At 54.3% G+C, this 22,370-nt stretch overlaps 1 protein-coding gene across 1 annotated transcript; it reads right to left on the reverse strand.

Moving 5' to 3' along the window:
• Positions 1-2,251: 2,251 nt before the first annotated feature.
• Positions 2,252-16,201, reverse strand: Lemd2 (LEM domain nuclear envelope protein 2). Its single transcript, XM_041634962.1, has 9 exons — positions 15,409-16,201; positions 13,488-13,528; positions 10,857-10,932; positions 8,995-9,071; positions 8,034-8,113; positions 6,583-6,728; positions 5,725-5,826; positions 5,551-5,653; positions 2,252-3,297 (listed from the first exon to the last, which is right to left on the reverse strand). The coding sequence occupies exons 1-9, from the start codon at positions 16,169-16,171 to the stop codon at positions 3,147-3,149; spliced, it is 1,539 nt and encodes a 512-aa protein (XP_041490896.1). The 5' UTR covers positions 16,172-16,201; the 3' UTR covers positions 2,252-3,146.
• Positions 16,202-22,370: the final 6,169 nt, after the last annotated feature.

Consider the following 22,370-nt stretch of genomic DNA (forward strand, 5'->3'; position numbering starts at 1 on the left):
CAAGTCAGATATTAGGGTAGAGGAAAATCCTGGAAGACGAGAGGCATAGGGGTACAAATGCAACCTCAGACAGGGAAGGTGAGGGGGAGCAAGCCTGAAGGAGGGGAGGAATCCCTCCGTCTGGGGGACGGAGAGTAGGTGAGCAGTGGGTGCAAAGACCCCGAGGCAGGAGTTGGCCGTTGGGGTCCAGGCAGTGCATCTGGGAGAGATATTATCACCTCCCTTTGCAGAGAGGCTGGCCAAGGTCCCCAGCCACAGCAGGACATGGCTATCCTGTGGATGCTGGCCCTATGCCTTCCCCATCTGAGTACAGATGACATCAGCCTCTGGGGAAACCACGCCCATTCAATCTTCTGCCTCTGCTGTCCCTCCTGTGTCCTAGGGACCCGCTCCTGGGGACATGGTTGAAGAAACTGCCTGGTGTCCCAAGGAGAACTTTTTGGTACAATTGGTGACATATCTCCTCTCTGTCCCTTCTGTTTAGGAGAGGCTGACAGGATAATGGATTTGAGCCTCCATGTGGACCTCAGCATGGGGATTTTTGAGCTCAAAGTCAATGGTGTATTAACTAAGGGGAACAGCTGCTACCCAAGTCTTAGTATGAATCAGTGACAAATGGCTGTTTACCTTCCTCATGAGATCAGCCTCTGGAAAGCAGCTCAGAGCTCCTGAGTGGATGGCCCTGCTGCGGTTTGTGGGATAGCGTCCCTCATCCTTCTGAGGCTCCTTCAGTGACATGCACATCCCCCAGAGAGCTGTTCATCTCTCAGGACAGCGAGGTCAGCAGCCTGGGACGCTGTGGACAGAGCCATTGAAACCCCCAGGGCTAGGCCTGCAGTGAAGCTGATAGAATGCTTCCCAGCAAATCTCTTCGGTCAATCCCAGCACTAGTGTGGTGGGGTGCACCTGTAATCCTAGCACTGTAGTAACCCAGTGTGGTGGGGTGCACCTGTAATCCCAGCACTGCGGTAACCCAGCATGGTGGGGTGCACCTGTAATCCCAGCACTGTGGTAACCCAGCGTGGTGGGGTGCACCTGTAATCCCAGCACTGTGGTAACCCAGCGTGGTGGGGTGCACTTGTAATCCTAGCATATGGTAACCCAGCGTGGTGGGGTGCACCTGTAATCCCAGCACTACGGTAACCCAGCGTGGTGGGGTGCACCTGTAATCCCAGCACTGTGATAACCCAGCGTGGTGGGGTGCACCTGTAATCCCAGCACTGTGGTAACCCAGCGTGGTGGGGTGCACTTGTAATCCTAGCATATGGTAACCCAGCGTGGTGGGGTGCACCTGTAATCTCAGCACTACGGTAACCCAGCGTGGTGGGGTGCACCTGTAATCCCAGCACTGTGGTAACCCAGCGTGGTGGGGTGCACCTGTAATCCCAGCACTGTGGTAACCCAGCGTGGTGGGGTGCACCTGTAATCCCAGCACTTGGGAGGTAGAGGAGGAAGCTGAGAAGTTCAAGGTTAACCTGGGCTACCAAAAACCCTGTCTCAAGCAAAACAAAATAAAAAACCCCTGCTAGGTCACAGCTTTGCCACTAGGATCCCCCCAGCCCCCACCTCTGTCCTGGGAGACTGCTGTGCTCTGAGAGGCAGGCTGCTGTGAGTGCCAGCTCTGTGGCCTTTTGTTTCCTATTATGTTGCTGTGAATTCTGCTCTCCCAGCAGCTTCCGAGCCATAGAGCAATGGGTTAGCTCAGACAAAAGATGCCAGAGACGGAAGACAGCCAGGCAGACTGGCTGTAAACACAGACCATAGCTAGGCTACCTTGTATCTGAACCACTAGCCTTGGGGACCTGGGGGAGATGAATACCTGTAGAGTAGCCATAGTCTCCTAGAAGCACCCCCTTGCCAACTCTGTGCCCACCGGCCCATTGCTAACGCCCCGGGCCTGGATGTAGGAGCATGCCAGCTCTGTTGGCTTTCCCCTCCGGGGCTATTCAGCACTCCCGGGAACCTTGGATGGGGCTCATGCTGCTTCATGCAGAGTATCTGAAGCCCATTGCCAAGGCAGCATGGCCTGGACCAGCCTTCTCATTACTCAACATTGCTTTGGGGAGAAAGGGAAAGCATTATGAACAAAACCACATCCATTTTCAATAAATATTTTATTCTTCCAATAGTCCCACCCCAATACAAAAGCTTCTTCTAGCTGGAGCCTGAACAGGAAAACAGGCCTTGCCACAGGCCCCTGCGCAGACCCCAGTCCTGCTGATCACCCAGACACAAGCAAATGAGATATTGCTAAGTGGAGATGGTGCTTTATTAAGAAACAGAACGGTGACAGGTCTGAGAGCGGGCGTTTGTGCCTTTGGAGGCAGGCATGCCTCACACCCACCGCCGCCCTCCTGGGCTGTGGGTGAGGCTGGCTGGAGGAGTTGCTGGAGTCTACCTCTCTGCTAATGAGGCTCCCCATTGGGTGTGTCGGAGCAGGCCCTCTACTGCACAGCAGGCTAATGGCCCACGCTGCTCCATGTAGCCTGAAGGGGGCAGTGTGCAGCCACAATGCTGCACCCCACCTGTGCCCTGTTCCAGCTCAACAGCCAGGAGAGGCGTCGTCACAGTAAAATAAGGTGGTGAGCCTGCAGGAGGCTGAGGCTCCGCCCTGGTTCAGGGCTGACTTTTCATCTGGAGAGGCACTGAGGCCCAGGCAGCTGGGGCTGGACCCTCCACCCTTTCCAGATCCTGGCCACCTATTCCGTCCCTACAGCTGGTTCACCGGCTAGCATCTTCCCCTTTCGGATAAAGAGGCTCATGCAGCAGCAGGACAGGACTCCTCCCTCACCCTCAAGCTCCCTGGGAAACACTGCAAAGGCACGCGGACCAAGTGCCACCGCTCCCCTGCTGCCCCAGCCCACCACCCGACCCACCTCCCAAACGTGGGGTTGCTGTCTGGCTTTCTGGGAACCTCCAGGGTTCCAACCACTGCCAGTCTTTCCATCCAGGGAGAGCCAGCCCTTCTCTTTCTGTCAGGAAGACTGGCATAGAGGAGCCTCACCCTGCTCTCCTAAGGAAGCCCACACGTCCCAGAACTGAGACCTGGAGGGCAATCAAGGCAGGCGTGAATGAGCACCGAAGGTCTGTCTGTGCCCTTGCCCCAGCTGGGTGGCCAGGCCAGGCTGGCTGGAGCAGGCCCTTTCCTATCGCTCTGAGTCAGAGAAGGAGGAAGGTTTAGTCCATCTCCACACCAGCATGTCCTCCCCCGCCACACGATGGGACTCAGTCTGGATTCGCGATTCATTGGAAGCCAGGAATTCCACAGCACGATCCCACACGCGCTTCATGCGCCGCCTGCAATGGGAGGGTAGAGCTCAGCAGGCATCAGGCTGGCATGGCCTACCTGTCCCACAGAAGGGTGTTTCTAGAGGTTCGCTGCACCTGTCCAGCTGGAGAGCAGAGCACTGCTCTACCAACTCCACAGCTTTAGCACAAGGGCCTGAAGGAGCTGGCAGTGGTGGGCACCCAGGTCCACGTGGGGACTGTGCCTCGCTCACCAGCTAACCTGCACTGTGGAGGCTGCACCCAAGTCCAGCATGCTGCCTATCAGAGCCGTCCAGTCCCGGCACTGTGGGGGAAGGCCAAGTGAAGCCTCTGAGTAAGGAGACACCTCTCCGGGAGTTAGAACCAGGGGCCACTTCCTGCTCTGTGGGTTCCCCTTCCTAACAAAGAGGTTCCATGACGGGGTGTATATGAGTGCCATATCTTCCCTTTACGGCCCCAGTGGTACCAAGGCCACCGTCCCCATGTGTGGGGAAAGAGCAGGTCTGAGTGTGGGGGCAGGGCCTCCAGAGAGAGGACAATGGAGGAAGTCATTTCTCCGTGGTAGCCAGATGGCCTCTGCCTTTGGCAGGCCAATGCTACACAGTCAAAAGAAAAAGCTTGAAGGATGAAGACGCCAACCTTTACGCCAGGTCCCTAAGGATGCAGTGCCTCATCCACAGGAAGGGACTGACTAGCTCCCGGCCAGCTCCTCACATCTCCACCAGTCTCCTAGGTGTGCCCTTATCCTGGCAGACAGGTTGCCCAGGAGATGGGTCATACTGCAGTGGTGAGACTCCTGGTAGCGCTCAGACCCCTATGTTCAGCTATGCGCTGAGCAAGCCTGTGATGTGGGTGACCTGGCTGCAGCAGAGTACCAGGGCAGGGCCACCTCCTCAGCATCTGTCCCCTTTCCAAGGACCCGGAACTGCCCAGTGTCACATGGTTTCCTATGCTTCCTTCTCTAATGCTCCACCAGGGTGTAGACTTTGGGTTTTCCACAGTGCACAGCAAGTGACCCATGTGTGGGGGTGGACAGCTACAGGGGAGCCCTCTGCAAGGCTGTGGAATCCCATTGTATGAGAACAAGGCTTAGACTGGCTGGCTGCACAACTCCCAGCAGGAGTCTAGGTGCAGCGAATGGATTCCCCTGAGAGATAGAGTCACCTGAAGACCCATAGCTGACCTCTAGGAGCAGCAGTGGTTCCTGTGGACAGGGACTCCCTGCCAGATGTATGCATGTTGCTGGAGAGCAGCCAGGACTTCTGCTCACCAGAAAAGCATGCTGCCGCTAAACCCAGAAGCAGCACCGGTTTAAAATGGCTCACAAGCAGGGCACAGTGGCCGCTGGTCACACCACACTGAGGAAGCTACCGCACGATGACTATCAGTTCAAGGCCTGCCTGGGCTTAAGTGAGACTCTTCGGCCAGTGGCTGCACAGAAAGGTGACACACAGGTGACAAGACCTGGGGGGAGCACACAGAAGCTACCACAGCAGTCTGAGTAGGTGACAAGACCTGGGGGGAGCACACAGAAGCTACCACAGCAGTCTCGAGTAAGTCCTTTCAATTCCCAAAGCCTGGGCTTCCCCTCCCTTCCATGCAACCCTCTCTTAGCACCAGGATAGTGTGTGTGTGTGTGTGTGTGTGGAGGCCACACGAGCTCAGGGGACGTATGGCAGGTGACAGTCAGCTAGAGAACAACCTAGTCTACTCTGACGGGCTGCAGTCTATGCTGACACTGGGCGGGGGGGGGGGGGTGCCCCATCCACTCCAGCAGGTGTACAATTTCGTGGTCATGGTCATAGAGCCCGAAAAGCTCCCTCTGTCCCCTGGCCAGTGACCAACTCAAAGGCAAACTGATGCTGGCCCAAGGGAACCACAAAAGGGGGTGTGCCCAAAGGCTGACAGGAGGTTTGCTCTTGCTTGGAAGACAGTGCCTGAAGTCCACTGCTCCCGTCAGCTGGGACAAGGCAGACACTGCTGTGGCTGCTGGTGGCCACCACCTTACAAACACAAGGTATGCAGACAGCATCCAGGCGGGACTCACAGGAACAGGAGACCCCTGCAGCTGCAACCACCGAGGGACTAGGACTCAGCCTCAGCATGTTGGCTAGAGCCCAACTGGCAATCTGCAGAGGTGCGGCTGATGCCTCTTGCCCTCCTGTCTAGCTCCTCTGCCACTCCGAGTCAAGCAGGCAAGGGGCAGGCCGCAATTCCCAGGAGGCTAGTCACATGGCTCCCTGCCATGGGTCTCAGTGGGCCTCCCCCAGCAGCAGGACTCACCGACTCTGTGGAGGGATGAGGGTGTCTCGCACGTGGAGGATGCCCACATACGGGTAGCGCTCCATGTCCTGCTCCCAGTCAACATAGTGGTCCTGGACCACATCTACGGGAGAGAGGGAAGTGGTCAGCAGCAGCCCAGCAGGTGCAGGCACCCTTCTGCCAGGGGACACGCACCTATAATCTTCTTCACCATCTCGTACATGGCCTGCTCTTCCTCCTCTAGCTTCCGCCATCGGTACTTCAGAAGGATTAGGAGGCCCCACAGGAAGGCCAGGCCTGAAACACAACGGAACACCATCATTTCCTGAGCAAGGACAGGCTACAAAGTGATTATCTTTCTCCAGCGGTTGTCACCTGAGGGTCCCAGGTACCCAGACCTCAGCCCATCCCGAACTCACATCATCTTCTCCCTCACAGGCTGGAGCCTGTGCTGCGTGCAAACATACATGCCAGGCCTGTGTTCTGAGGCTGGAACTACATACAAACATACTGCCAGGCCTGTGTTCTGAGAGGCTGCAGCTGGTGATAACACCTGGCCCAGGGGAGGCACTGCATGAGGCAGTCTATGATCTCCGTGCCCCAGCTGTTCCTTTTAGAGAGCCAGCTACCACTGGAAGGAGACAACCAGGCTCCCTTTTCTCCTGCATCTGCATCCACTCTGCCTTCACTTCTGCAGACGTTTGCCATGTTCCTCCTGCATGGAGCTGGTCTGAGCAGTGGGAATCTGACTGGGCCACTGGAAGCAGCAGAGGCCGACTCCCACAGGGCCCACTCCTCTCAAGAGGCTGTTGGTTCCCTTTCCTATGTAAGCTATGCTACAGATCTAGCCATGAGTCCATGAGGGTACAGACAGCCAAAGCCGAGGCCGTTCTGCTCAGCTCCTGCTTTATTAACTAGCTCCCAGGAGCGTGAGGTGAAATGACCCTTCGGTGCCTGACTCATTCCTCATGCTCAGGCAGCCACTGAGCTGGGCTGCTGGCAAGAGGCACGATGGGAAGGGACAGGAGAGCATGGCAGGCAGCAAGGACTTACACCAGAAGAAGATGAGCACGTGGGTGACGGCAGTGAGCAGGGCACGGCTCAGGCGGCAGCCAACACCCATTCGGGGCCGGGCAGACTCCAGGCAGACCACTTTGTCCACTGTCGTCACCAGCTCAGACGGGTCTTCCCCTTTCAACCTGAAACAAGATGGGGCAGTAAATGTGCTGGCCTGACCTCACCTTAGCCTGCAGGCAAGGCCACCATGGAGGGCTGGGGCCTCCCTTGCTCAGAGCAGCTTCCTGCAAGCCCCACACTGGCTACTTAGGAAGCAGCAGCTTTAAAGATGGCAGCGAGCTTGAACCCCTGCCGCTGACGAGGCGTCCCCCTCTGCCGGGTCTTTGGCAGCCTCTTTCAGCGTGCAGAAGATTAAGCTATAAATTGGACCCCACCTCCCAGCACAGAGAAACGAAAATGTGTTACTGAATCCCTGGCTTTGCAGGAGCGTGGAACTGAAAGATGTAAGCTGGGCAGCAGTGCTCTCCCTCTGTGAGGAGCAGGCGCGAAAGCTGTTTAAGTGTAACCCGTGAGGCCCATGGCAACTGGGATCCACCAGACCCTGGCACCCTGCTTTGAGCCAAGCGGTTGGTGAGGCATGTGAGGATCTGCAGGGACACCGATGCCCACCCCATGCTCTCTCTGAAATGGCTGCTACGTGACGCCCCATTTTCAACATGACTGTCTGAGCTTGCTCTGCCACCCTCCAGCTGCCTTCCCCAGCAGGAAAAGGCAAGTGTCATCATTCTTCTGTGCTGGCAGCTCCAGTGCGTGCTGTGGAGGGGAAAATCCGTATTCTCCTCTGCCTTTCTCAACACAGGAAAATCGCTCAGCCGCTCAGGGCAGCTGCTTTTAAGCCATTGGATCTTAATCGTGCCACGCATCCAGTTACCGAGCTTTAGGCCGAGCCGCCAAGGGGCTGTGTGGATGCAGTGTGATGGAATTAGTAATTTGGGTGGATCAGAGAAAAAGAGAACAAAACCCTAGAGTGTGTGTTAATATCAGGAGCTGGAACCGGAACAGAGATTCTGACAAAGAGCTATGGAGGAGACTGTGCAGTCCCGCACCTTTGCAGGGCAGGCATCTTCAGGGCTGCTTGGCACAGGCTGGGGGCTCCTTCCCCACCACTACCTTTGCTAATAGTGCTCGCTAGCAATGGAAACTCAGGGAAACTGCCTGGTCAGAAGAGAAGTCAGCACTTCCCAAGGCATCTCCATACTGAGTGAGAGCAAGGCACAGACAATCTCCTTCCTCGGTGAGCTGGTCGGCGGCAGCTACTAGAGGAAGGACTGAAAGATGAATTAGCAGGCTCGGACCCCAACATCTGGACTGAGCGGTGCTGCTCCTTAGTCTGCAGCACCGTGCCTGCCCTCTGCTGTCTCGCTCCAGGCCTTGGGTACGTGAAGAAGTCCGCACGGGGAGGATAGTGGCAGCTCAGCTACACTCACCAGATACCCACGTCCTTGTTGCTGCTCAGTATCCAGGTCAGCGCGGCCTCAAACTTTGCAGAGGGGCTGCTGGTCACATTCTGTGGGGTGGAAGATGGGGTTAGTTCTGCCTCAGATGCAGCTGCCAGGACAAGATTCTGAGGCTGGATTGCAAAGCCCTCTCCCGTGCCCACCACATGCTCATGCACAGAAAACAGGCAGGGACGGCAAGCTGGGAGGAAGAAGGCCAAAAGGATGATGCAAAGCACAGTGGGCAAACAAGGCAGGTCTGAGGCAGCAAGGAAGGCATTAAGCAAAGGCTGAAGCAGCAGCCAGCAAGCAGGCACAGCCGGCACCAGAGGAGTGGGGGGACACAAAATAGCACCAGGGTTGGAGGCTGGTCCCAGCTATCCAGCCTCCGAAACTCCCTGGCCCTCTACAGACCTCAGTTTCCTCATCCATGAGGTGAAATTAAACTACACCGCCCTTCAGACCCTACAAACCCTGAAGCTATATAATTCTACCACACAGAGGCACAAAGAAAGGCAAATGGAAGCTGAGCAGCCAAAAGGAGTCACAGAGGACAGGAGACTGAGGGCAGGTGTGCCTCCCAAGGGGCAGGCCTGAGGACTCTTTGAGGTCCTATGAAGGAGGGGCTGCCTGCCATGGCCATTCAGCTGGTGAAGGGGCCTCAGGTTGGACCAGACCACCTGCCCACACTCAGCAAGACTAGCCCTGGGGCACAGTCCCCTCCATGGTGGCCCAATGATCCACTAAATCTAAAAGAAAGAAAATCAAAAGCAGCAAAGCAAATACAAAACAAGGGAAGGAAAAAATAGGAAGCCGCAGCCTTACAGGGAGCAGCAGTGCAGGGCCCGACAAATCAACAGGAAGCTGCAGCCTTGCAGGGAGCAGCAGTGCAGGGCCCGACAAATCAACAGGAAGCTGCAGCCTTGCAGGGCGCAGCAGTCAGCCTACTCACAGCTATGTACTCCTGAGCCTCCACAACAGGAATGCATTTGCTTTTTAGCTTCTCTGGATTGCCGCACTCAAAATTACCTAGGAGGGGGGAAAGACACATTCAAACAGAGAAGAGGTGAAAAACCAAACCCTCGGAAAGGGCCTAAAAATACAGAGAATCAAGCCATCAGCTCTGATCAGGAGCATTGGTCCAGCGGCACCCAGCTTCTGTGGGGCATCTTCACTCTGCAGCAAGATCAAAAGCCACTTAGCTTGGATCGATTCCAGATCATTAAAGCCTGACCTGCAAAGCAGAGCAGCGATTTGCATTAAATGACTGAAAAGCTGCCCAATGCCGAAGTCTGTTTGCGGCTGATCCTAGAAGGATCAGACAGAGCGCGGAATGGCACTATAAATACACACAGCCTGGGAAAAGACGGGCGGGAGGCGGCCACCAGACTCTGATCTGGACACACGCTGGAACCTGGAAGCCAAGCCCATTTGTTAGAGATCCTGGGGAGTGATGTCCAGAAGGGACCCGGGAAAGATGAGAGTCTGTGGGGCGTCAGCTGACATGCCAAGGGCAGCTCCTCTAAGCACCCGAGAGGCTGGCCCCACCTTGTCCTGCCAGCCTTCAAGGCCTGGGCTAAAGACACCTCTTGAGATGCCCCAGCAGACCTAAGCGTGCTGCTGCTGCTGCGGCTGCAGGCCCTCCTCCAAAGGGCTTCCCGCCAGGCTCTGCAGGGACGGCATAGGATGAGGCACATACAAGGTGTCTGACACTCATGCACAGCCTCGCCTGGAGGCTCAGCCTGGCCAAGGGGTGTATGTATATGTGCACTGGAGAAAGGAGCAGTTTTTGAGTTGTCTCTAACACAGCCAAGTCTTCCTACTTCAACACTGCTCTTGGCCCTGCGTTTTCTGAGGCTGAGGCAGCTGCTCTGATCCTCCTGCCACACCTGGACTAGCCTTGCCCTGGCTGGGACCTCAAGCCCTGATTGGTTTCTTCTGTCCTCTTTCCATCTCAGAGCTTGGCCAATGAGGCTTAAAGATGATTTCTGCTTTAATGGCACAGCATCATCCAGCCACTAGGCCTCTGTCTTCTCGGAAGCCGGCTCTCACAGCACGTCATGGCCTAACCTGCTAGACTGGGCTCCTATGGCCTGACACCTGACTTCCTAACACTACTCCCTATTCTCCTGCCCATTACTGCCTGTCATTTTGGTGTCCTTGCCTGCCCCTCCCTGCACACACACACCCGGGTAGAGCTGTGCTGGCAGAGTATTTTCCTGACAGCTCTGGCTATGTCACTGTTCCCTGCAGCGTGGCCCATTGTCCTATAAGAACACAAGCATCCACTTCATATCCTACCAGGGCCAGGACAACACCCAGGCCATGGCTCATCTCTAGCAGGGGAAGGGAAAGGTGTACTTCCTATTTCCTCTCGGCAACAGTGAACTTCAGCCCTTGCCTTGAGGGCAGCAGGGGCCAAGGCCCTGGACGGCATAAGGAAGGTGATGGGAGCTGAGAACTAGCATAGAGTGGAGCAGCCCTACGGCAGGCTGCCACAGACCACCTGGGCCTTCCTACAAACAAGGAGACCAAGACCAGTGCCTCAGGTCCAGGGGTCTTCCAAGGCCTGCTCCCTTCCAACCAACACAGGGCCCCTTAGCAAGTAGGGGGAGGCAAAATCTTGTCTTGGGCTAAGAGGCCCATGTGTTGGTGGACCTAAAGCCTTGAAGGAGAAGGGAGATCCAGGTCTATACTGCACGCCCACAATGCTGGGAACAATGAGTTTGAGTGGTGGGTAGGAAACTGAGGCTTGGCAGTGGTGGGCTGTCTTGGCCAGACTGACTGGGCACTGCAAGGCTGGGGGCTACTCACCTGCTTGGATGGCCAGGAAGTTGTACAGCTCGTGCAACAGCTCCAGCAAGGCCGCCTTCTGCTTGGCCTGGCAGAACTGAAAGGCAGAACAGTCAAGGGTCTGCCAGGGTCTGCAGTCACACTGCCATGTCCATCTGGACAACAAGGAACACCTCTACGCTTTAGGGCTTTCTTATTTGTTTCCTGAGACACAGTGTGATGTAGAGCAGGCTGGCCGTGAACTGGTTATGTAACTAAACTGATCTTTGTGCTCCTGTCTCCACTGTCTTGTGCCAAGCCTGGTGTATGCAGTGCTGGAGATGGGGCTCAGGGCCTCAAGTGCGCTAGGCGTCACTTCACCAACTGCGCACATCCACCCCCACCTCCTAGTTCTACATGGGAGAAATACATCTGCAGAGGGCTGGCAGGGAGACTCGGTTCTGCGGCATAAAGACAGTAACAAAGGGATGGCTACCCATGGCTCTAGCTCGACTTCCTGAGAAGGAAGAGCAAGGATTGGCACCACAGCTTGCAGAGACTAGAGGGGACAGTGCGGAATGTCAGTGACCGTGGGAAGCATGGGGCCTTGCCTGAGTGGGGACTGCAGTGGGGACTCCACGTGAGCTCACGTACAAACCACTAGTGGACTGCAGTGGGGACTCCACGTGAGCTCACATACAAACCACTAGTGGACTGCAGTGGGGACTCCACGTGAGCTCACGTACAAACCACTAGTGGACTGCAGTGGGGACTCCACGTGAGCTCACGTACGAACCACTAGTGGACTGCAGTGGGGACTCCACGTGAGCTCACGTACGAACCACTAGTGGACTGCAGTGGGGACTCCACGTGAGCTCACGTACAAACCACTAGTGGACTGCAGTGGGGACTCCACGTGAGCTCACGTACGAACCACTAGTGCACTGCAGTGGGGACTCCACGTGAGCTCACGTACAAACCACTAGTGGACTGCAGTGGGGACTCCACGTGAGCTCACATACAAACCACTAGTGGACTGCAGTGGGGACTCCACGTGAGCTCACGTACGAACCACTAGTGGACTGCAGTGGGGACTCCACGTGAGCTCACATACAAACCACTTGCACGGGCTGACACGACCCAGAGGAAACAGGCAGATGGTACCAGACAGAAGACGGCCAGATTAAGACAACACACCCACTCCCAGCCTGTCCCTACATTCTCCACAGCAGAGGCAGAAAGAAAAAGTGTCAGAATCCTCTGCTGCCGACAAGACTAAGAACACTTAGCTGATACTTAAATACCTGTCTGGATTTTGGGTGAACCAGGCCACCCAAAAGAAACTCAGCAAGAACCTCACTGGGGCCAAAAAGTATGTCCCTGCCTGCCTGCTCCTGGGCCCACCTGCCATGAAGGCCAACCGTGCCCAAAGCAAGCAGAAAATGAATCTTGTGTGGCTATGGCTGTCCTATCGCAGATGTGGGATTGGTTACAAATCCTCAAAGTCTAGAGCCCAAAGCCCAGAGCGCCAGTCAGTGGAAGGGAGCAGCTTGGCACAGTCCAGCAAGGACCTGCAGGGCGTCTGTCTGGGCACGCAGATCTTGGCTCACAGAAGGACCGAACCAAATGTGCCTTTCACTTGAGGTCTCCCACCTCTGCAGATCATGAAGGACTAGGACAAAGAGCCTGTTCTGACTAAGGACAGAGGGTCCTGGTAGAAAGCTCTAGTGTTCTCGTTCTTGCATTTGTCCTCTCTGGCTGCCTGCTTCTGGAGCGCACTGTGTAATCACCAGGCCAGCTTTATGATGGAGAGCAGATTAAACTTATTACAAGCCTGGTTTTGCAGAACAACTGGGAAGCAAAAATGGTTGGTGGATGACAGCAATAAAGGAACGTCGTAAACCACCCGCAAACAGGACATGTCAGAAGCCAAGGAAATAAAAGCAGGGTATCTGCAGCAGGCTGCCCTTCATTAACAGAAGAGCCAATGCGGGTGCCCTACCTTCGCTAGCCCCTGGCTGCAGGGGCCTGGCACCCACACTTAATAACTAGAGCACTAAGTCATGCCCTCTAGCAGCAAGCGCCTCCTCCTGGTGGATTTATGACCTGAAAATTTACTGCCTCCTCTCCTCCTCAGACCATCACAGAACCAGCTTCCTGGCTGTGCGTGAATGCTGTCACATGATTCATAGGCCGGGGCCACTCTCCTTCCCTAAACATTATTTGTGGGGAATGTGAGGGCTTCATAAAACAAATCGAAACATGGGCTAAGAGGGCTAATTCCCCTCAACTGGCCCCCTGATGTGTCAAATCTGCAATCAGAACACTGCCAGGAAGACAGATGCACACCTGAGGAAGGGCAACCCTGAGATCTCATGTTAGCCACCAGCAGCCCTGCATTCCACACCAGTGGGCTGGAGAGGTGCGCCAACCCCCAGGCCCTGAACCGCCTCGGATACTCCCACTGATAGGCGAGCATCTGTAAGAAGCCCAGGGCTGGATCTGAGGAGCTCAGTCCTCCATATTCAGTTTGACACAGACCTCACAGAACACGATGTGATTCTGGTACAATCTGGGAAGCTCTCCCTGAAAAGGATCCTATTATGACCTGGGAGTTTACCTCCCGGCAGAGGCTCGAGTCTTCAGAAGAGTAAAAACGGCAGAGAAACTCACCTCATCTGTTTTCCTCTCACAGTCCACCGGCAACAATTTCACTGAGATCAAGAAAAGAAAGGCAGAGATTAGCGGTGGGACTCAAAAGACAACAGAGACTTCTCAAAATCCAAGGGAAGCCAAACTTGGCCGACACGAAGTGGAGCCGGGAAGACGCCATCCCACACTGACGCATGTACAGACGGACAGGAAGACCCAAGGGGTTCCCGTGCTGGACCAGGACACGGAGAGCTGGGACCTCATTCGGGCTGCAAATGAGCGCCAGGTTCTTGGGTGATTTAACCCCTTGGCACCTGTTTATCTGTGAAATGGGGTCCCCCGGACCTTCCTAAAAGGGAGTGCACACAGCTGTAATCCCAGCACTCAGGAGGCTAAGGAGGGGGCTGCCACAAATTTGAGGTCAGTTTGGCCTACAGAGAGGATGTTGTCTGCTCTTGCAGAGGACGTGGGTTCGATTCCCAGCACCCACATGGCTGCTCACACCCATCTCTAACTCCAGGTCCGAGAATCCAATGCCCTCTTCTGGCCTCCTTGGGCACTACATGCATGTGGTATAGATGCACAGTAGGCCAAACACCCATATGCATAAAATAAAAACAATGGCCTTCCCCACTTAACTCAGGGAGTTAGGCTCAAGACAACATACAGACAAGTCTTATGCACCGTAAACGACAGTATGCCAAGTAAGAATACTATTTTAGGAGGGAACTCTAGGAAATCCTGGCTATGAATTCTTAAAGCTTGTCTTGAATCATCCTAAGCAGCGAGGAGCAGCACAGCACAAGGTGAGGTCCGGAATGGCCACAGCCCAGCACAGTGCGCTGGCATCAGTTCGGCAGATCTCTAGGAGGCCCATACACTATTCCAAGCTGATAAGCAGCTCCAGCCACGGTGGAGCAGTCCTGTGGGCGTTAGCCCAAACAGCCATTTACCTCAACACCTGCCACAGTGGGCCAGCCATTCCTGCTAGGCATGGGAAGACTTGAGTTTGACTCAAGGCTGGCAAGAGTATTAACCACCTTCATGCTTCGCAAAGAATATTAGCAACCGGAGAACTCAAGTTTCCTTTTATACCTAGATTTGTTATAAAATGATCTGGGCCTGGTGACTCAGCTAGGGGAAGTTAAGGCAAGATCATAGGTTCAAAGCCATCCTGAATCACAAAGTGAGTTCAAGACTAGCCTAGGTAACCTAGGGAGCCCCTGCTTCAAAATCATTTTCAGAAGTTGGCTGGCGAATGTAGCTCAGTGGTGGCATGCTTGTCTGACATGAGACCTAAAATATATCCCCCTAGAGCAGAGAAGGGAACTATCACGAAAACTTTTTTCTTCTGTTAGAATCAAGGGTAACAGGCAGCTTCCCTTTGGAAACCCCAATCCTCGGCTGTCTCCTGCACCCCTCCAGGGATGTGGAGTCATATACCTGAGTGTGGGCAGAGATGTCTGGTAAGCTGCCTGGCTCACAGGCCCTCTCCCAGCACAGCCTTAAGCACCCCATTGGTAGGATCAGTTTAAGCGCAAAGACTCTCCTACACCTGTCCCACAGGCAGGGCTAGAATCCTTTGGACAGATGAAGGCCTGGTTTTTTTGGCGCTACAAAGCTCAGGGCACAACCAGGCACTCCCAGGCGCCGGGTGATTCTCTGGAGCCTTCAAAGGGGTTGTCGTGTGAATGAGCAGGAGGTGAAAAGGGAAGGAAATCGAGGGGCAAGGAGTGTCAGGAGTAGGCGTGTAGCTCTCTCTCTTCCAGAGGCTGTGGAAGAACTCAACCTGCCCCTAGCCATGGCTGAAAGGGAGACACTAGCGGGGAGAGGAAGCAGAGAGGAAGATAAAGTGGAGCCCAAAGTGCTGCAGACGCTGGAAGGAGGAAAGTGAGAGGCAGTCGGTGCCTTTGAGCCATCCCCTTGCCAGCCCGGGACGTACTGTTGTCCTCCGCCTCCTGCGGCGCCGAGGGCTTGCCCATCTTCACCCAGAGGATGCCCAGAAAGACGAGCAGCAGCCCCAGGCTGGCCCAGAGCAGCAGGCGCGACAGACAGCGCTCCAGCCGCCGGCCGGCCTCAGGTCGGGCCCGCACGGCGCCCGCGGAGCCCGTTCGCGTGGCCTTCGGGCCGGGGCGCGCGTCGGCGCGGAGGAGCGCGGAGGGCGGCCGCGCAGAGGCCGAGGACGGGGCCCACCAGTGGCGGGTCGGGCCCAGGGCGGCCCTGTCGGGCGTCCGGGCATCCTCGTCCTCCTCGGAGCTGCCCCGGACAGAGGCGCGGCGCCGCAGCGGCCCGGGGCGGGCGGGGTAGGCGAGGCCGCGGCTTCGGGCCCAGGGAGAGGCGGAGGCCCCGAAGTCGCCGTAAGGCCCTGAGGTGTCGGGGGCCGCGCTCGAGGCCGGCGGGGAGAGCCCGGGCTCCGCCCGCAAGAAGGACGCGGCGGGCCGCGCGCGCAGCGGTGCTTCTTCGCGGAGCCGGGCCTCCTCCCGCGGCCGCTCGGGGCTCCGAGGCCGGGCCTCCTCCCGCAGCCGTTCGTCGTCGCGCAGCCGGGCCTCCTCCCGCAGCCGCTCGTCGTCGCGCAGCCGGGCCTCGCCCCGCAGGCGGCGCAGCTTGTTGCGGTAGACGTTCCGAGTGGTGTCGGTGATGGGGCCTGGCTGGAAGCCCAGGGCCTGCAGCTCCCGCCGCAGCTCCAGGTCCGACAGGCCGGCCATGGCCAGGACACCGCCCCCTCGCCCGCCCCCGGCGCGCACCGCACCCGGAACTGCTCCCGCCGGCAGCCGCGGCAGAGCGGGCGGGGCCGCGCGCCATGATGAGAAGGTCGGGTTTGGGCGCCATATTGGGAAGGGCGGAGCCTGGCGGCCAGGTCCGCCATGATGAGAAGGTCCAAGAGTTGGTTTGGTCGTTTTTGGCTGTGGTGGGGGTATTTTCAACTCATCCCCCGCCCTCTAGTTTTCCTTTGTCTGTTAGACCTAGCGGTGTTAATATTTGATCCTAATATAGTGTTAGCGTGTGGTATATATTCAATAAAATGCTGATTTATGTTATGGATGAGCTTCTCAAAGGTGTAAGAAAGCAAACGCCAATAGATCACGATCCCTGTCAGTCTCGGGGTGGGAGTGGGGGCTGTGTGTGACTGGGCGTGGTTTGGGTGGTGGAGTATATGCCAGGCTCTCTGAGCCCTTATCTTGACTCCTTCAGACACGCACTTGGTCAACGGTGAACATCAAAACCTTGGGGGTTTGAGATTTCTCTGCAGTTAAGGGCACTTGCTACTCTTACAGAGGAACTGGGTTTGGGTCCCAGTACGTAAATGGTGTCTCACAACCATTGGTAACTCCAGTTCCAGTGGATCTGATTCTGGCCTCCACAGATACTGCATGAATATGGTGCACATGTGGGCAAAATACTCATGCATAAAATAAAACCAACAATTATATAATAAGTATATAAAACATATGGTGTTTTAAAGTGCAGCTCTGGGACAGACTGGTCTTCAGTGGCCACAGAGGTAATGTTGCAGGATACTGATTACACTGTGTGAAGATGTCTCTGTTTACCCCACCTGCCTGAGGAATGGCCAATAGCTAGGCAGGACTTCCAGGCAGAAATAGGAACTTTGGGAAGACAGACAGGGAGGAAGGTGGACTTACAGCACTGAGGGAAGGTAGCAAGCCACAGTGACAGAACTGTAGTATTGTGGGCTGTTTGATCACACTTTGTGAAAGGTGTCTTCTGATTGGCTTAACAAAAAAACTGGGGCTGGAGAGATGGCTCAGTGGTTAAGAGCATTGCCTGCTCTTCCAAAGGTCATGAGTTCAATTCCCGGCAACCACATGGTGGCTTACAACCATCTGTAACGAGGTCTGCTGTCCTCTTCTGGTCTGCAAACACACACAGATTGAATATTGTATACATAATAAATAAATATTTAAAAAAAACAAAAAACTGAAGAGCCAATAGCTAGTCAGAAATCTGAGGTGCTGGGGAAGACACCAGTAAGATGCAGAGCAAGTTGATGTACAGAATGGAAGAGAGGTAAAATGCCTGTGACAGAACACAGACTAATATAAACAGGCCAATTTAAGTTGTAAGAACTAGTTGGGAGCAAGCCTCAGCTAACGGCCACATCTCTGTGTCATTATTGGGGGCTGGCAGTCCAACAAGAAAGACTCACTACAACCTAGGTTAATAAAAATGTAAGTTTTGTTTTGTTTTTGTTTGTTTTTTGAGACAGGGTTTCTCAGTAGCTTTGGAGCCTGTCCTGGAACTAGATCTTGTAGACCAGGCTGGCCTCGAAATCACAGAGATCCACCTGCCTCTGCCTCCCAAGTGCTGGGATTAAAGGCGTGTGCCACCACCGCCGGGCCATAAATGTAAGTTTTAAGAGCTAGTTGGGAACAAGCCTAAGCTAAGGCCAAGCTTTCATACTTAATAAAAAGTCTCCATGTCATTATTTGGGAGCTGGCAGTCTAAAGAAAGACCTGTGTGTTGGGGACTGTGGACCCCCAGACCCTGAATTTCCTGTGACCCCCTTGCCTGCCAGAGTAAACAACTCATTATGCTTGCAGCTGCTCTGAGCAAAACAACTTGTTTTCCTGTGCTTGCAGTTGCTCTGAGCACGAGACAGGGGAGTGGTTATTGGTGGCTTGCAACCAAAGGATCCTGGGAGCTAAGGCATGGTTGTTGGTCAGGGAAGGCACTATATAAGCTGCCCTGGAGCACAATAAAGTTGACATTCTTGGGGAATTTAAGGATGGCCTGTGTCTGTGTCTCTGTCTCTGTGTGTGTTTTCAATCTCCATCCCCTTGCCCAGCTCATGAACCATCCCATAGTGCAGACACTACACCTGTGTTTCGGGCTTTATTGGACTGTCGGAACACCAAATCAAAACACAGAGACTTGTTAATTATGAATGTTCAGTCTTATGCTTGTCCCACTAGCTCTTATAACTTACTTTAACCTGTTTCTCTTCATCTACATTTTGCCTCAGGGCTTTTTATCTTTCTTTCCTTCTGTGTGTCCTACTCCATGGCTGTCTGTCTGTCTGTCTGTCTGGCCCTGAGAATCTCCCTTATTTTCCTCCCTCATTCTATCTCCTCGCTCTCCTCTTGAGCCTACATTCCTCCTCCTATTTATTCTTCCTGCTCACTAGCCCCACCTATCCTTCTACTGCCTAGCTATTGGCCATTTGGCTTTTTATTAGACCAATCAAGTTCCTTAAGCAGGCAAGGTAAAACAGCAACACATCTTTACATAGTTAAACAAATGCAACACAAACAAGTGTAACACATCTTTGCCTAGTTAAAGTAATATTCCACAGCAGATCTGTTACAAAGCGACTCCAAATCGGTCATGGAGACAGGATTCCTGTGTCCTGGGCTCCCGTGGGCAGATGAGTTTGGTCAGAAGAGACTTTGTGCCACTTGGTGGGACTCCGATGAAAGATGGGGTTGGGAGACCCCTGTACCCTATAGTCTATGATTTAGGGGATGAGCTGCAGAACCTTGCAATTTGTTTTCCTGTCTGCAACCACCAAGTGTGTGCTAATTCCCAATTAACATTCCTAGCCTGTTTTCCAGAATCCCCAGAGGCTGCTACAAGGATTAGGAGAGGTGATTTGTGTTGGGCCCTCAGGACAGGGCACCAGAACACCCTCTTCTCTCACCCAAGTCTTTGCAGCTGTTGGGAGCCTTGGGGACAGGGGCAGTGGTTTGGTTCTGTGAAAGGTCTTAGTGGGAATCCGGAAGAGAAGCCGGGGAAGTGTGACAACTGGAAACAAACAGTTCATGGCCTTATTCCCACCACCCTCTTCCCCTCCCGTGTCCTTCATCACCTCCCTTCTCCTAGCAATTACCGTGGCTCCAATGCTCATTCAGTTCTCTTCACAGCCTCCTCCTTAGGCTCTCCCTGCAGCTTTATCCAGCACTCATTGCTGCCCCCACGGCCCTCCCTACCCTCCCTGGGACCCTGGGTCATGCTCCTCTGTCAGGGTTCCGTCATTCTGCCACTTGCTCTACCCCAGGAGTATTCAGACCTGGCCGCATGGCTGGGAAAATTACAGCTTTCGCTCCGTCGGGCTTCTGCCGTTACCTCCCCTTCTCCCCGACTTAGCTGCTCCCATGTGGTGCGATTTCTCTCACCAAGTGTTGTTTTCCTTCGCTCTGCCTGTGTTTGCACGGCCTGCCATGGGTTTGATATAGTGATTGCCTAACACATATACCACATAATAGTATTTTATTTCTTTCTGAAGCACTGTTTGCATGACAAATGAGTTGGTAACATTTGTGCAGCTCCTTGCAGCTGTGCAGTTCAATCCATAAAGAACACGCCTCTCAGCGTCAGGACTGGCCGAGCACATTCATTCTAAGAGGCTTTGAAACCGATGCTTAAACACGGTGGATGTTTGGTGTTTCACAGACTTCCGCTCTGTTTCATCACAGTGGATCTGAGGGTGCTCAAAAAACATAGACAGGACTGGGGCCACCATCAGTGATGGTAACCATAGGGCTTTCTCCACTGTCCTGGTTACAGGGATACTGCTAGACACTCCTGCACGTACCCCAGACCAAATGGCCCATAGCAAACCCTACTTGTTGACCTCCCTCTAGCCTAGAGCTCAGTGTTAGGCTTCAGCTACCCTGGTTCACCCTCTACCTCTATGGGTGGTTTCTGGCCTGGCCTTCCAGGTCTCATGGCCCTCAGCATAGTATATCACCAGACCCCAGCAGAAGCCACTTTATACAGGATCTGCCCCCAGCTCCCTGTCCACCCATCAGAAAGATGGATTTCCCATTTCCTCAGCTTCCAGACCTATTCACCCTCTCTGGGAATTTAGACCACCGTGGTCCTTCTCCATGGTTCTCCAAGCCTGTCAGCGTGCCCTCTGCCCCTGCCCCAGGTGTTCCAACTCTGTCTTCATCTTTCCTTTCCCACGGGGTCTGCCTGGCTCTCTCTCTCTCTCTCTCTCTCTCTCTCTCTCTCTCTCTGCGTGTGTGTGTGTGCGTGTGTGTGTGTGTGTGTCAGGTGCATGGCTTCAACCGTGACCAGTCTTCTTGATTTATTGAAGGCCGAGAGGAAAGACAAAATGCTGAGCCCGTGTATGTTTAGTAACCACATCCACACAAGCAGCAGAGGCGATGGGTTGTTGGAACCCCAGAAGGCCACCACACTGCTCCCCTCCTGCTAGGCTCTTCCTGTCTCAACAGAAGCCATCATAAAAATGGCCGTAAATCTTTCATGGTTCCGTTTTTCCTCCTGCTGTAGGCCCTAGGAAACAGCACACCCATCCCATCCTCTGTAGTGCGCAGGGTAAATTCTTGACCACCTTGTTGGTGCCATCGGTTGTTCTGGCTTCCCACAGGAGGTGTGGGGGCATGGGGCATGCTGGGAAAGTGCAGTCGAAAAAGGGTGCCAAGTGGGGCTCAGATCTTGACTGGCATGGCTCTGGAGGACCCGGCTTCTTGTTTCCTCATATAAGTACTTTATGCAAGAGGGGCTGCCCTTGTGATCTCTTTCCCAGTCTGTGGTAAGAAAAAGGTAAATAGAGTTGCAGGGAAAGGCCAGAACACGTTCAGTTGGCAGCTCTGCCACTTGCTTTGCTGGATCACATTCACACATTGGTGTCGTGGGCTTGCCTTTCTTTGGAGGCATGGAGTGTATTACCAATGTCAGTAACAAATTGTGTATGAAGGAAAATGCATGCTTTCAGAGAGTTTTCTTTGGGGCTTTGTCCATGATTAGATTATACTAAATTACAGAGTGCGGATATCAGGCAATTACTCTCTGCTTTTAACTCTTCGCTTTCATGGTTAATCCGTGTCCCTCAGTAATTATGAAATCACGCCAGCGTGCTTGCCGAGAAAGCACCTCATCATCTCCATCTGAGAGGCTAGGTTCCAGTCACCCGACTATGATCCGGGTCCTGTGTCATTCCTGCCTACCGGGGGCTAATATCCTCTCAGTCACCTGAAATCATTGTGGGTTCCTGCACACTGTGCTTTGTAAATCTCTGGGGGGGGGAGGGTCAGTTTCTGGGGGTGCACATGTGTGTGCATGTGCATTTGTGCGTGTGTGTGCACGTGTGTGTGCACACACACATGCAGAGGTGACATCACGAATCTTCCTCAGGTGCGCTCCCCACTGATCCTGCAGCTCACCCATCTGACTAGTCTGGCTCCCCATTGAGCCCCAGGGATCCTTCTGTCTCCACCTTCCCAGCACAGGGATGACAGGGGGACGCCACTGTGCCCAGATTTTATGTGGGTGCTGGGAACTGAACTGAGATGGTGGCACCATCTCCTCAGCTCTTGTGCTAGAGATATTTTTCTTTTCTTTTTTTTTTTTAAAGATTTATTTATTTATTATGTATACAACATTCTGCCTCCATGTATGCCCACATGCCAGATGAGGGCGCCAGATCTCAGTACAGATGGTTGTGAGCCACGATGTGGTGGCTGGGAATTGAACTCAGGACCTCTGGAAGAGCAGCCAGTGCTCTTAACCTCTGAGCCATCTCTCCAGCCCCCATCTTTTTTTTTTTTTTAAAGATTTTTGAGATAGGATTTTTCTGTGCGGCCTTGGCTAGCGTGGAACTCACTGTGTAGACCAGGCTGGCCTTGAACTCAGAGATTTGCCTGCCTCTGCCTCTCAAGTACTGGAATTAAAGGTATTTGCCAGCACCTCCCAGCCTGAGATTTTTTTAATTGTGTGTGTGTGTGCCTGTGTGTGTGCATGCCTCTGTGTGTGTTTGTGTGGGGGTGTGCCTGTGTGTGTGCATGCCTCGGTGTGTGTCTGTATGTGGGTGTGCCTGTATGTGGGTGTGTGTGCCTCTGTGTGTATGTTTGTGACTGTATGTGCCTGTGTATGCCTGTGTGTATGTTCCTGTGTGTGTGTGCTTCTGTGTGTATGTTT

This window comes from Microtus oregoni, unplaced genomic scaffold (genome assembly GCF_018167655.1).
Source record: "Microtus oregoni isolate MIOR12 unplaced genomic scaffold, Mior012 000046F_ref0000063, whole genome shotgun sequence".
NCBI lineage: Eukaryota > Metazoa > Chordata > Mammalia > Rodentia > Cricetidae > Microtus > Microtus oregoni.

Bases quoted from the DNA above. Each gene is read 5' to 3' on its own strand.
- Lemd2 (XM_041634962.1), bottom strand. From the start codon at position 16,171: ATGGCCGGCCTGTCGGACCTGGAGCTGCGGCGGGAGCTGCAGGCCCTG. The intron at 10,933-13,487 runs GTGAGTTTCTCT...TCTGCCTTTCAG, and splicing joins GTGAGAGGAAAACAGATGAG to TTCTGCCAGGCCAAGCAGAA. The intron at 5,654-5,724 runs GTGCGTGTCCCC...TCTCTCCCGTAG, and splicing joins GATGGTGAAGAAGATTATAG to ATGTGGTCCAGGACCACTAT.